A 15,583-nucleotide genomic window follows, 5' to 3' on the forward strand; every position below is an offset into this window, starting at 1 on the left:
AGCTCCTCCAGAGTGCCCCAGACCTCTGCCATCTTGGATTCAGAGGTGTGCTGGCACACTGGACTGCTCTGAGTGGCCAGGGTCAGCAGGTGATGTCAGAGACTCCTTCTGATGGGCTCTTACCTGTGTTACTAGCCTATCCTCCTTCCTAGGTAGCCAAACCTCCTTTTCTGGCTATTTAGGGTCTCTGCTTTGGGGAATTCTTCAGATACCGAATGCAAGAGCTCACCAGAGTTCCTCTGCATCTCTTTCTTCACCTTCTGCCAAAGGATTGACCGCTGACTGCTCAGGACGCCTGCAAAACCGCAACAAGCTTATCCTGCCGCCTTCTCGACTGTTTCCTTGTGGTGCATGCTCTGGGGGTAGCCTGCCTCCTTCTTGCACTAGGATCTCTGAAGAAATCTCCTGTGGGTGGACGGAATCTTCCCCCTGCAACCGCAGGCAACAAAAGACTGCATCACCGGTCCTCTCTGTCCCCTCTCAGCGCGACGAGCGTGGTCCCTGGAACTCAGCAACTCTGTCCAAGTGACTCCCCCAGTCCAGTGACTCTTCAGTCCAAGTTTGGTGGAGGTAAGTCCTTGCCTCCCCACGCTAGACTGCATTGCTGGGTACCGCATGATTTGTAGCTGCTCCGGCTCCTGTGCACTCTTCCAGGATTTCCTTTGTGCACAGCCAAGCCTGGGTCCCCGACACTCTAACCTGCAGTGCACAACCTTCTGAGTTGTCCTCCGGCGTCATGGGACTCCCTTTTGTGTCTTCGGGTGGACTCCGGTTCACTCCTCTTCCAAGTGCCTGTTCCGGTACTTCTGCGGGTGCTGCCTGCTTCTGTGAGGGCTTCCTGACTTGCTGGGCGCCCCCTCTGTCTCCTCATCCAAGTGGCGACATCCAGGTCCCTCCTGGGCCACAGCAGTATCCAAAAACCCTAACCGCGACCCTTGCAGCTAGCAAGGCTTGTTTGTGGTCTTGCTGCGTGGGAACACCTCTGCAAGCTTCTTCACGACGTGGGACATCCATCCTCCAAAGGGGAAGTTCCTAGTCCTCTTCTTTCTTGCAAAAACCAAAGCTTCTTCCATCCGGTGGCAGCTTCTTTGCACCCTCAGCTGGCATTTCCTGGGCATCTGCCCACTCTCGACATTGTCGCGACTCTTGGACTTGGTCCCCTTGTTTCACAGGTACTCAGGTCCGGAAATCCACTGTTGTTGCTTTGCTGGTCTTCCTTGCAGAAACCCCCTATCACGACTTCTGTGCTCTCTGGGAGTTATAGGTGCACTTTACACCTACTTTTCAGGGTCTTGGGGTCGGCTATTTTTCTAACCCTCACTGTTTTCTTACAGTCCCAGCGACCCTCTACAAGCTCACATAGGTTTGGGGTCCATTTGTGGTTCGCATTCCACTTTTGGAGTATATGGTTTGTGTTGCTCCTATACCTATGTGCTCCTATTGCAATCTACTGTAACTTTACATTGCTTGCATTACTTCCTTTTGCTATTACTGCATATTTTTGGTATTGTGTACATATATCTTGTGTATATTTGGCATCCTCATACTGAGGGTACTCACTGAGATACTTTTGGCATATTGTCATAAAAATAAAGTACCTTTATTTTTAGTATATCTGTGTATTGTGTTTTCTTATGATATTGTGCATATGACACCAGTGGTATAGTAGGAGCTTTGCATGTCTCCTAGTTCAGCCTAAGCTGCTCTGCTATAGCTACCTTCTATCAGCCTAAGCTGCTAGAAACACCTCTTCTACACTAATAAGGGATAACTGGACCTGGTACAGAGTGTAAGTACCCCTTGGTACCCACTACAAGCCAGGCCAGCCTCCTACAGCCTCAAGTGTCAAAGAGTTTTCCTATATTTTTTCCAGAAGGTTTAGGTGTGGGAGAAGCTCCAAGGGGGGTAGGCCACCAATAGTCACCCCAAATGTGGGTATCTTTGCCTAAAAGGAGTAACTTCATTTTATTAGTGTTCAGGCGGAGACAGTTAACATTCACCCACTCTGCAAGCACTAACAGTTCTTTTTGGAAGTTTGCACAGTCAAGTGAGGGATTATCTGTAAGTGAGAGCACAAGCAGGGGATTGTCAGCATAGGATATCAACGTCATTCCGGTGGATTTAGCGACCTGTGCTAGTGGTTGGATATACATGTTAAACAGGGTAGAGCTTAGTGAAGACCCTTGTGGAACACCATGCTGTAAAATATGTGTATCAGAACTAAAAGGAGGGGAAATAACCTGAAAGGAGCATTCTTGGAGAAAAAGGTGAACCAGGACAGTGCCGTCCAGCCTATGCCGATGCTCTGTTGGCGCTGTATTTGAATTTTGTGAGACACCGTATGAAAAGCAGCTCTCAAATCACGCAAGATCAGAACAGATGTACGGGCTTCATCTAGGGCACATCGGAGTTGCTCAGTGACCGCAAGAAGTGCAGATTTTGTGCTGCACCATGGCCTGAAAGCATTGTGGGAGATGGTTGTCGTCCAGATATTTTGCCAAAATGCTGTTTACATGCTTCGCTGTTACCTTTGCTAAGAAAGGCAGGAGCAAAATAGGGCAGAGGTTTTCTGGCTTGGAGGCACCTAGAGATGGCTTCTTCAAGGGTTGAATGACCTTACCATGTTTCCACTTAGTAGGCACCTGACCTGAGGACAGAGATACATTTATAACCTGTAAGCAGAGTGGGAGGAGGGGGTCCGTGAGCTTAAGTAACCAATCAGGTTTGATTGGGTCTGCAGGAGACCCAGATTTGTCTTGACGACGGATGGCAGTCAGCTCTGGCAAATCCAAGAGGGGAAAAGAATTGAGTGCAGGTGTGGACTTGATGTCCTCAAATGATGTTATGTCCTCTAATTTAGCTGTAGAAATGTCCGTGGGAAACTGTGTATAAATATCTTCTATCTTGTTGACAAAATGCTAACTTCTCGCAATGTATATTGGACGCAATGTATATTGGATGCAATGTATACTGGAATATATAATGAAGTCTGTGTAGAAACTCTAGTTGATTCCAGTTGCATTTTGGAGCTTGTTATTGGTGTCTGATGGTGTCTACTGAGGTGTGGTACCACAATGTTGACTTTCATATCGACTACAAGATATCGACTTGCATAATATCAAATCAGGCAGATGTGGAGTTAGAGTGGTGAATCCCACTCCATTTTGTGTGCTAGGTGAATATTGTACAGGTTGATATCATGCAGTGGATATTATTGCAGGTCGATATTTAATGTTTTATATTTTGATATACAACCATTTTTTGGTTTCAGTTCTAGAGCATTTTTTTTCATGTGTGCACAAACAGGCCAATTTCTCAAAAAATAAAACATCCATTTGCAACTAAAAATCTGTTAAAACAATTTGCAAATAGTCAACTGGAATTCTTCCAGAGCTGCCAGCACAAACTCAGCTTTCTATCATAATGGCTGGTTGTTTCTTATTTTTATTTAGGCCAGGTACTTTGTGTGTTGTTGTCGCGTGTCTTCCTAGAGCCTGAAAGAAACAGAAAAAGCTGAGGGCATGTAGGAAGTTGGCTCTGTATGCACTATTTCAAAGCAAGGAATAGTATGCACAAAGTCCAAGGGTTCCCCTTAGAGGTAAGATAGTGGCAAAAAGAGATAATACCAATGCTCTATTTTGTGGTAGTGTGGTCGAGCAGTAGGCTTATCAAAGGAGTAGTGTTAAGCATTTGTTGTACATACACAGGCAATAAATGAGGAACACACACTCAAAGACAATTCCAGGCCAATATGTTTTTGTATAGAAAAATATATTTTCTGAGTTTATTTTAAGAACCAAAGGTTCAAGATTTACATGTAATACTTCAAATGAAAGGTATTGCAGGTAGGTACTTTATGAACTTTGAATTAGCAAAATAGCATATACAGTTTTCACATAAATCACATATAGCTATTTTAAAACTAGACACTGCAATTTTCAACAGTTCCTGGGGGGAGTAAGAGTTTGTTAGTTTTTGCAGGTAAGTAAACCACCTACGGGGTTCAAGTTTGGGTCCAAGGTAGCCCACCGTTGGGGGTTCAGAGCAACCCCAAAGTTACCACACCAGAAGCTCAGGGCCAGTCAGGTGCAGAGGTCAAAGTGGTGCCCAAAACGCATAGGCTTCAATGGAGAAGGGGGGAGCCCCGGTTCCGGTCTGCCAGCAGGTAAGTACCCGCGTCTTCGGAGGGCAGACCAGGGGGGTTTTGTAGGGCACCGGGGGGGACACAAGTCAGCACAGAAAGTACACCCTCAACGGCACGGGGGCGGCCGGGTGCAGTGTGTAAACATGCGTCGGGTTTGTAATAGAAAGCTATGGGAGACCAAGGGGTCTCTTCAGCGATGCAGGCAGGCAAGGGGGGGCTCCTCGGGGTAGCCACCACCTGGGCAAGGGAGAGGGCCTCCTGGGGGGTCACTCCTGCACTGGAGTTCGGATCCTTCAGGTCCTGGGGGCTGCGGGTGCAGAGTCTTTACCAGGCGTCGGGATCTGAGGAGCAGGCAGTCGCGGTCAGGGGGAGCCTCGGGATTCCCTCTGCAGGCGTCGCAGTGGGGGCTCAGGGGGGGCAACTTTGGCTACTCACAGTCTCGAAGTCGCCGGGGAGTCCTTCCCTGAAATGATTGTTCTCCACAAGTCGAGCCGGGGGCGTCGGGTGCAGAGTGTCAAGTCTCACGCTTCCGGCGGGAAACGCAAGTTGTTTCAAAGTTGCTTCTTTGTTTCAAAGTTGCAGTCTTTGGTGAACAGGGCCGCTGTCCTCGGGAGTTCTTGGTCCTTCTAGAGCAGGGCAGTCCGCTGAGGATTCAGAGGTCGCTGGTCCCTGGGGAAAGCGTCGCTGGAGCAGTGTCTTTAGAAGTGGGGAGACAGGCCGGTAGAGCTGGGGCCAAAGCAGTTGGTGTCTCCGTCTTCTCTGCAGGGTTTTTCAGCTTAGCAGTCCTCTTCTTCTTAGGTTGCAGGGATCGGAGTTCCTAGGTTCTGGGGAGCCCTTAAATACTAAATTTAAGGGCGGGTTTAGGTCTGGGGGATTAGTAGCCAATGGCTACTAGCCCTGAGGGTGGGCACACCCTCTTTGTGCCTCCTCCCGAGGGGAGGGGGGCACATTCCTATCCCTATTGGGGGAATCCTCCATCTGCAAGATGGAGGATTTCTAAAAGTCAGAGTCACCTCAGCTCAGGCCACCTTAGGGGCTGTCCTGACTGGCCAGTGACTCCTCCTTGTTTTTCTCATTATCTTCTCCGGCCTTGCTGCCAAAAGTGGGGCCGTGGCCAGAGGGGGCGGCAACTCCACTAGCTGGAGTGCCCTGTGGTGCTGTAACAAAGGGGGTGAGCCTTTGAGGCTCACCGCCAGGTGTTACAGTTCCTGCAGGGGGAGCTGTGAAGCACCTCCACCCAGTACAGGCTTTGTTACTAGCCAACATAGTGACAAAGGCACTCTCCCCATGTGGCCAGCAACATGTCTGGTGTGTGGAAGGCTGCTAGAACTAGTCAGCCTACACAGATAGTTGGGTAAGGTTTCAGGGGGCACCTCTAAGGTGCCCTCTGTGGTGTATGTTACAATAAAATGTACACTGGCATCAGTGTGCATTTATTGTGCTGAGAAGTTTGATACCAAACTTCACAGTTTTCAGTGTAGCCATTATGGTGCTGTGGAGTTCCTGCATGACAGACTCCCAGACCATATACTCTTATGGCTACCCTGCACTTACAATGTCTAAGGTTTTGCTTAGACACTGTAGGGGCACAGTGCTCATGCACTGGTGCCCTCACCTATGGTATAGTGCACCCTGCCTTAGGGCTGTAAGGCCTGCTAGAGGGTTGACTCATCTATACTGCATAGGCAGTGTGAGGTTGGCATGGCACCCTGAGGGGAGTGCCATGTCGACTTACTCGTTTTGTCCTCACTAGCACACACAAGCTGGCAAGCAGTGTGTCTGTGCTGAGGAGTGAGTGGTCCCCAGGGTGGCATAAGACATACTGCATCCCTTAGAGACCTTCCCTGGCATCAGGGCCCTTGGTACCAGGGGTACCAGTTACAAGGGACATACCTGGCTGCCAGGGTATGCCAATTGTGCAAACAAAAGTACAGGTTAGGGAAAGAACACTGGTGCTGGGGCCTGGTTAGCAGGCCTCAGCACACTTTCAAATCAAAACTTAGCATCAGCAAAAGGCAAAAAGTCAGGGGGTAACCATGCCAAGGAGGCATTTCCTTACTGGGCGGATGTCTACGAAGTCATAGGGCTTGGAGCAGTCACCAAGCAGATTAGGGACTTATAAGGGGAGGCATGAAGACCGAGGTTTAGCAAACTAATATGCCTTGCTGTGGAGAAGGGGATAACAGAGAGAAGGCTTGCTGTGGGAGCTCGAGAACCTAGGCAGCGAGGCACAGTAGCCCTGGGGGAGAGACCTACCACTGGAGGTGAAACAAGGAGAAACATGTTTGTTTCTCCCTTGTTACATCCTCATTCAATGTATAGCACATTCTGCATCACACATAAAAAGAGGAAATTGCCTTTTAGGATTATTTTTGTGCAGGAAGGTGGTCCTTCCTGCACGAACACAATCCTGCCTGTAATACAGGCATCCTTGCAGCATGGCACAAGGGTGCCTGCTTTGGGTCCAGCCGCCTCAAGAGCGCCAGTGCAGGTAGAAGAGAAGCTGAAGAGCACCATAACTTAGAAGAAACAGCACTGTTCAACTCTCTCCCACAGCGCAGCACAGCAACTTTGTTTGCTGGCTTGCGTTGCATAAACGTTTATTAAATATGCTCCAACACTGTCCATGCCAGACCCATACACTCATTGATTCTTGGGTCTGTGCATAATTTCCTATAAACGACCTTTATGCACATACCGGTCAGTAAGAAAGTATCTCATCCAATGATTTGATACACTCCTAGGCCCTCTGAGCCTCTCAGTTCAATGTGTGTGACAGCACAAATGTGATTTGTCCTGTTCAGATAGTTATACCCGGTCCAAATACAAAATGTAGAATATTGTACCAATGATCTCAGTCTTTTGAGGGGGACTCTTGAACCCTGAACCAACTTACTTAGTCTAGCGGGTTTTGCTTGATTATTGAGGTGAATTTTGTAGTTCTAATATTTCATCTTTTAGCCACGTCGCAGTACTCTGAGGCAATGTAAGCATGCAGAACTGCTTAAACAAAGCAATGTTGAGAGAGTCCTAGGGTGGTATCAAAGGGTGCAATCTGGGCAGTGATTCTGTTTCGCTAGTGGTCTGGAATTCCTCCTTTTGTCACTTGCTCCGCAAGGATGCCCACCGTTCCTCCATCCACCCATATTGTCCAGCAATTGTTCAATCAATCAACTCGGATTTGTAGAGCACGGCCAATCACCCATGAGCCTATCCAGGCACTATCCTGGTAGAGCTATCCTGGTAGTGTTTCAGATTGTGCTGCCAGAAGCCTCACCCAGAAGGCACCTTTTCAGATGCTTGCCCTCCAGCATACCTGTCACTATTTACAAGCGCCCAGTCCAATGTGTTCACATAATTAAGGGCGTGGCCTAAAACATCCTGTATCCCATTATCCTGTGTCCTAATACAATCCTGTGCTTGACACTGCGTGCCACCTGACCAGCATTTGGATGTAGACAGATTGTTATTTTTCTGTCAGTTAATTCACGTAATTCACACAGCAACGAACACACAGCTAAAACCAGTCAGACCTATTGCCTTTACCAGTGCTTGTTAGGACTGATTTTTATTCAATGTCCGATAAATGAGTAACAGCTCCTACTTGTGCCTTCATATTAATGTCCTCTACAATCTCTGTCTCTCTGTCAGTCACTTACACACTCCATTTCTGAACTACTTCCTCTCCATTGTTATAATTTCACTCTCTCCTTCAGCATGTGTTCCCTTTTGTCTCTTTTATGTCACCATACCCTTTCACTCCCACACACATATTTCGACAGCTCTTTCATACTGTCCCATAGAATCCTAATTATGATTGGCACATTTGTATCCATCTCTCATTACTCTCTGCAGAGAGGCCAAACACTGAGGTGCTCATTCCGACTTCGGCGGTCTTCTGGTGAAACTGCCGAAGTGGCGGACGCCAGAGGACCGCCAGTGCTGGTGGTCCTCCGACCGCCATATTCCGAGTGCTGAAGGACTTCTGCCTCAATTTGGGCAAAATCCTCCAGTAGTCATGCTGGCAGTCGGCCGTGCAGAGGCGGTCCCACCGCCGGCCCCACCCCTCCAAAAAGGACTCCACCAACCGTATTACGACCTGTGCGGCCTGGCGGTGTACTGATGGTGGTGCGGGGCCGGCGGGGGGGACTGCCTCAGGGAGGACCACCTCGTCAGACGAGGTAAGTGTCCTCCACAAGGGGAGGGAGTTGGGGTGTCTGAATGGGTGTGTGTGAGTCTGTGTATGCGTGTAATGAATGGGGGGTGGGAGGGGAGTGTTTGTGTGTGCATGTGTGTGTGTCTGTGTGTAATTGTGGTGATGCGTGTGTGCGCATGAGTGGAAGGGTGTTGTGAGTGTGTGTCAGGGTGTGTGTGTGTGTATTTGGGGGGCGAGGTTCAGTAAGGGGATCGGGGTGGGGGGTCTCTACAGGGGGTGGGGGGTTGGGGGATCTTTCCTGGGGGGGTCTCTACTAGGGTGGTAGTGGGGGGCTCACTACTGGGAGTGGGGGGGGAGTCATCTACTGGCAACAGGAATGCAAATTCCTGTTGCCGGTAGCCTTTCTGCTAGGGATTTCGCAGCGGTGCTACTGCCACGGAATCTCTTGTGGAAAGGGGACTCAGAATACCGCCAACGGTATTGGGTGGCCCGCAGGGTCGGAGATGCTCATCTCCGGCCCGGCGGGTCCAACCGCCCTGGCAGTAACCATAGGGAAATGGTGATTTGGCACAGGCCAAACCGCCAAACTTTTTATTTGGCGGTCTGCACCTCCACCCTGGCGGCGGTCAAAAGACTGCTGCCGGCGTGGCGGCTCAGTTACTGCTGAAGTCAGAATGAGCACCTGAATGTGCGCAGGGCTGGCTTCTGGGCGGTGCGAGCGGTGCGGCCACACCAGGCGCTGACCTCAGGGGGGGCGCTGTGTTTAGCAATAACTTCCGAAACCTGCGATTTAAAAACACCTGCTGAAAAGTTCCTTGCGCGTCCAGCCTTCAGGAAACAATTAAAATGTCAAGATACCACTTGTGATTAATGTTCCTGCTAGGGAGAGAGATGGGAGTTTTGCCTAGCCGCAGCTTTGACTCAACATAAAGTAGCATAGAGGGTTAATATGCCTGCTGCAAAACACAGGACTATGGGGCATATTTCAAGAGAAAAAAATCTGCCACACAGCGATTGGTGAAATTTGGACAGAACTCTGTGTTCCAGGAGTAATGAGAAGTTGCTAAAATTCTGCCAATTTCGCAGGTGGAACAGAATATTTTACTGATCCTACTTCCTATCTTCTCAACTGAAAGGGCCCATGTCCTGAAAGAGTACATGGTAAAATTGTACTAAAACAGACAAGCAGTCAGAGACACACATACAGACACAGTATCAGACAGGCAGGCACACACTCATATATACAAGGACACATAACTGAAGACTTCTTTAAGTTTACCTTGCAATGTCTAGCTGCACCAGTGCTTAATTTGTGCTTGTTGTTTCAGTTGCGGAGCACCGGCACTTATTTCTGAGGGCCGGCGCCTATTTTTCTGCCTCATGCATTTACTGCCATCAAAAAACACATATGGGAAAGAATGAGGAAGAGAAAAACAAAAAAGCGTCACAACGGGAGAAAGCAGAAAGCTGCAAGAGTGGGCTGAAGGGGCACGGAGTGGCTTAGAATGGATTAAAGGGACCCGAGATGGCTCAATGCTTACGCTGCAGCCTCAGTATTCTGTGTTCACACATTTAATTGCAGCAGCCGCTTGTTTAAGAGGAGGGCTTTGGGCACCCGCACGTTGTTATTTACAAACTAAACACTGAGCTGCTCATGTTCGTGTCTCACTTCTGTTTAGCTAGCCTTCGCTTAGCTCCCGGTTATTGACACCAGGCAGTTCCTTTGCGCTGCCAAAATAATTGGCATTGCCGGGCTTCTCATGCAACCAATCACTATGCAACTTCAAGCTTTTTTACTCCAAAAGTTAAGGAAGGTCTCTGTTACTTTTAGGATATCAATGGACAAGATGACTGAATATCGTTCTTTACCATAACTTTGGAATGATGTTTCCTTGCCAATGTATTTTGATTTAATCCAGTGTTGTGAATCATGTTGGCTTTGCCCTGTATCACTAGTGCACTTTATGTCCATGCGCTAGGTACCTTTAGTTACATATCTCCTCATGGTGTCTGCCTCATTTAGTAAAGCATGTCAAGCAATCTTTTCTGACTCCCAGTGCTTCATCCCCTTCACAATGCACTCATTCATCTCACTTCTCGACTTGCACATTTGTTCCGTGGCTCCAAGTTGATGACTGAATGACCAAGAACCATCCGAAACTGAATGAATCAAAATCATACTTATGACACATGGCAACTGGCTGTCTCTGCAAACAAAACCCTCCCATACTCTTGGCTAGTACGGCTACACTCCTTACCAAGCAAGAGAGCTCTGTGAGGAAACTCACAGTCATGTTGGGACCTAAAGCCAACTTTGAGGTCAAGTTTCCTTCCCACATGCTCAGACGCCTAAGGGGAATGTTTCCTTTCCTTGGATTGCTGCAATGAGTTCAATCCGCCACGTCCTCATAATACTCTCTTACCAGAAGCACAGCATTGGGTTCTTCTTTGACCTACAGTTGTACTCACTCGTCAAACTCCAATGGGTTCAGAACAAAGCTACACCCCTCATTTTTTATCTGCATCCATTGAACAGCATCCCTCCACCGCTGCAAGCCCTGCACCAGCTTCTGGTCATGGTCAACCTCAATCAAGGTCTTCACAATGAATACTGAAGACTCCAGGGAATGAGATAAAACAACGTGCAAGAGGAGTTGTGAAGCTACCAGCTCTGAGCAAGTCTACACTCAAATACCCTCCTCGTAACTGAGATTACTCGATACTACAGCTCTATCGCGAGCTCCCTCCTTCCCAGTCCAGACTGTAAAAGTGTGGATGCAGCCACACAATCCGGGAGCATCTTTCCTTCCATAGAGCTCTCAACAGTAGGCTGTTACCCCCTGACGACACTGAAGCACTCAGGATCCGTCCTGTTTACCACATTCTAGGACCAACCCTCCATACAAAGCGTTGCTACATCACGGCTGCTTCCCTCGCATGGCTGTTGAGCCATGTGGTCTCCACACTACATCCACCGGCATTCAGTCTTCAGTGTGCCTCAGGAAGACCTCGCCATGACAGCCATGAAATGTACGGAACTGTTACAATCTAATAAGCATCTCCCTGGCATATGCCCACCTTGCTTCAGCAGCACGCCTGCCATGGCACGACTGGAACAAATCTCTCAAACTCACACGCCACACCAAACTCTTTCACACTAGTACCTCCTCCCCGTGCACCATAGCAACCACACATGTAAGTGTGCGCATGCAAGTGCTCCTGGAAACCACGATTGCACCACTGGCACTTTCATGCCAGATTAAATCACTTATCATTGCCCAAAATGTTTGGGGGGGAGGTCAAAGTAAGTGTGCGTGAGAGAATTAAGATGACCATATATGAGGGGTACACCAAATGCAAATGGCCTATTCGAACAAGCGCTCACAATGTTATTACATGCTCCAACATAGGCAAAGGAAACTAAGTAGGTGAATTTTGAGATGCACCCCAAGGTAAGGTGATTCTCCTTAAATTTGAAACCTAGGAGGAAGTATTTCCTTGTTGTAAGACCCCAAGTACTCTAACAATTGCGTGTTCTGATGGACCAATAAAAACAGTATATTAATAGTGGATAGTTGGCAATAAATCCAAGATGGGGCCATTCGTGAGAACAGAGTCTGCAGTCTATAGGCCATGTCCTTTGCTGTAGAGTATTTCACACCAACTTTTAGATCAAAGGGCAGCGCAATGTGTGGTGGCACAGGAGAGGGGAGCAAAGATCTAAAGTTAGACTTGCAAGTTCTTTTTTAAACCATGCAAAGTCCACATAATACAAAGTTTGCGACTTTTTTTTATATGTTGAGCATGTTGAGCATTTCTTTGTGCAGCAGGAAAGTACTCCATCCCTTGTGAGATCCCATCATGGTCAGCAGGGTAGCACAAAAGGATGGGGCCTGTGCAGAATGTGATGAGGGATCCCGAGTCTGCCTTATCCTACAGATATTCTTGGTCATTGGGCTGAATGCAGTACCCCTTGATACCTGGGGCGCAAACTGCACCATAGGGGCTGCAGGGGCCTGTGTTACGCCTTTGATCACAGCAAGTTCTGGGTCAGCCCTGCTCCTGCCTTGCACTATTATCTTTCAGAGCACGAATCCATACTGTTTAATGTACAATGTCCTGTGCAGCACCACCAGACACCTCGGTATGCCGTGCTTTGTACCCCACCTCCCTAGGCCCACGCCTGATGCATGCAGGGCGTGGTTGCTGCCACTAGTAATGCTACGGAATGCACTGCCACAGAATGCACACCTTACGAACATCCTGTTGCATGTTGTTTCCCTGGCATGGAAGCCCTCTTATACCATTGTGACCAAGAGTGAGACTGTCCGCAAAAGCGTGAAGGTCACACTGAACGAGTGAGACTTCAGTTACTTGAAAACATGCAGTTCGTGGAGGTAAATCACATAATTGTGCACTTAATTAGTATTAATTTTAATTCAGTTTGTTTCAGATCATAGAATCTGCTACTGACGGCTTCTCCCTGGACTCGCTGTTGTATTTGCTACAGCCGCCATCTCAGCACCTTACTTTAGCTGCTGTACATTAAACCCCGACCACAGTTCGGCAAGCAGCCAGGGGCCAACGTCAGGTGGTGGTGGAGAGGGGGGGGTGCCCCCCCCATCTCTGCACTTTACTTTAGCTGCTGTTCATTAAACCCCCGCCCACAGCTCCTGGCAAGCAACCAGGGGCCTATTTTCAGGTAGTGGTGGTGGTGGGGGGTGCTTGGGGTGTTACCCCTCCCCCCAATAAATGTATTTTCAGGTAAATAATTTGGAACGGGGGCTTTCAGTTGGGTATTGTGAGGTGCCTGTCGGATTTCACCAGGAGTTGTTCCATACACACTGACAGAAACCCACACACAGACTCTCCTCTGTCTCTATTTTGAAAGTCTGCAAAAATGTTGATTATTTTGCCAAATATTTTGTTGTCTTCTCTCACTTAGTACAATGCCCATTCGCCTCTCTCGTCCTTTCCACCGCCCCATGAGCACCTCTCGTGCTCCCTACTTGTCCTATAATGTATTTGAAAATCTGCACCCCACTCCTGCGCCCCACCACCAGGTACCTTAACAAAGGCCCCCGCTCCAGGGGACCCCCTCAGCACAATACAGTGTACACAGGCGACAGGCCCCTGACTGGGGGACAGGGTGGAGAGGGCCTCAAGGTACTTTGTAGTGAGGGGGGCCCCCTCACGTCTTGTGACGCCACTGCCCCACCCCCCAAGTTTACTGACCAAGCTACGCCCCTGAAAGCAGTGGGGAATTACTGGCTTCCCTCAGGGGGTCCGCAGCACGCAAGTATACAATGTCCTCCTCGGTGGTCTTTCTTGGTCATTCTGTAAACTCGAAAGGGGACCTGCAGATGCTGATGTGAGTTTAATAAATCCGAAAGAATACATTATAATTATGTGGATTAATAACTTGGCCTTGTGAACACCTTTCCAATGCCCTAATTAATAAAGATTAAGCTATTTTAAATTGGAAAGGGCCAGCGTCCTTTGCTTATAGCGCCTCTGCCCTGCCCCAGAGCGCTGATAAACGCACCGCATATCTTGGAATCACGTGACCCGGTGGGAAGCATCTCCAAAGCCTTAGCAGAGCCAGATAAGGGATTCCCCTTGAGATGGAGGGCTCCGAACCCCCAAGGGCAAGGCAAAGCTTCAATTAACTTTCAGGGAGTGGTAGTCATAAAACATCATTAGAATAATGACGTCGTTTCACATTTCGGGAATGGTATATTCTTTAGTAGCGGCCAGAGCTGCCGGACTTGGAGCTGGGGAACAAGGTTCGAGTCTGCGTTGGCTCAACATCCTGTGATTCTGGGCAAATCAGAACCCCCCATTAGTCATTTTTTTACGCTAAAGCGACGGTAAGGTGGCATTTACCCCTCGCCATATTTAGAAATGCGCCAGTTTGTACCCCCTTGTGCCACATTATGCCTATACCAGGCATAATATATGCAAGGGGGGTGTTCCCCTGTTAAAAGGCCTGAAAAATGGCGTAGTGAAATTTAAATAAGTTTATGCAACTTTATTCGTGCCTGTAACCTGTAATTCCATTTGCAACTCTCGTGCAACGTTTTACACGTGTGTTATGTGATTCTTTTATATATAGAATGTTCTTACGCTGTCGGGTAATATAACTTTTAGTAAATAAACACACCTCTGAGTGTAAACAGGAGGTAAAACCAGTCGATGGTGTTGAAAAGAGTCCATACCCAGGCAGAGGTGTGGGAGGAAGGGGTACAGGGCATCGTGGAAGGGCACGATGCATGAGAGATGGAAACAAAAGAGAAAACTTTTGGTGACCCGTTAATACTTTTTTGGGGGGCTTCTTAGCATCACATGCAGGACACTCTGGTTAAATGTTTGCAGCCATGATTAGGCTTCTGAGAGAAAGTAAGAATTATATATGTGGGATTACAATACAGTATAACACGACGAATGAATATATGATCACACTTTCTTTACTAGCCAGGTCAGGTGGGGACCGCCTTATCCAAGACTCGTTTGAACCCCGGGTCAGTGACTTCAGACCCCTAGAGAACACCTTGAAGCAATTCAGAAGGGAAGCTGGAATTTCCCAATGCAGGGGTCACCTCCTATTAAACAAAGACACTTCATATGAGAATGTGTCCCCATCCGAGGTTCGTTGTTTTTCGCCCAGCGCGATTACATGCGGTTTTCACACTTTCTTAGACACTCACTAGCCTCAGAATAGCTCCCTGCTGTCATTTCCCAGAAACTGAGGTCCATGGGATTGATTCGGACTCGGCGAATGCCCCTGGGTAGGGGGTGTGGTTCGAATGACAGAGTATAAAGGGCTTAAACCGGGGATGGCACCTCATACTTGGCCACTCCTGCGGCACGAAGCATCGCGCCCTCTGCCTGGCACGCGGCACCCGAGCCCCTGCTGTCTCAGAAACTGCTTGCACCATGCACGCCCTGGCACTGATGGGGCTGCTGGCACTCTGTGCCACCGGGTGGGCACTCCCTGCACTGGTAAGTCTTGCTTCAGCGGGAAGAGCGCTTCAGATTTTGTTTCTACCACTTCGTGTGTCGGTTGTGTGTGTGTGGGGGGGGGGGGGGGGCGAGGGGGAAACGTAATACTTATAATTGGAGAGAACCGGCACTTCTCAGAAACAAGCAGTTACCGTGGTGCAGAATACCTACGCTTCTATTTTTCCATGTCATGCACTGGTAATAACTACTCTTTTCAGATTGCACTCTCTGCGGGGAGTCCAAGTGCCCCTCTAGTTCCAGAACTGGGTGGACTCCATCAG

The 15,583-nt window shown here is 48.6% G+C and overlaps 1 protein-coding gene across 1 annotated transcript in view; it reads left to right on the plus strand.

The window, feature by feature from the left end:
- The first annotated feature begins 15,110 nt into the window (after positions 1-15,110).
- The window catches only part of LOC138261112 (high choriolytic enzyme 1-like), a 39,429-nt gene continuing 38,956 nt past the window's right edge, over positions 15,111-15,583 (plus strand). The window contains exon 1 of the mRNA XM_069209769.1: positions 15,111-15,302. Coding sequence (XP_069065870.1) covers positions 15,237-15,302 — 66 coding nt within the window. The 5' untranslated portion in view covers positions 15,111-15,236. The remainder of the gene's footprint in view (positions 15,303-15,583) is intronic.

The sequence above is a fragment of the Pleurodeles waltl genome, chromosome 10 (genome assembly GCF_031143425.1).
Source record: "Pleurodeles waltl isolate 20211129_DDA chromosome 10, aPleWal1.hap1.20221129, whole genome shotgun sequence".
NCBI classification, from domain to species: Eukaryota; Metazoa; Chordata; class Amphibia; order Caudata; family Salamandridae; genus Pleurodeles; species Pleurodeles waltl.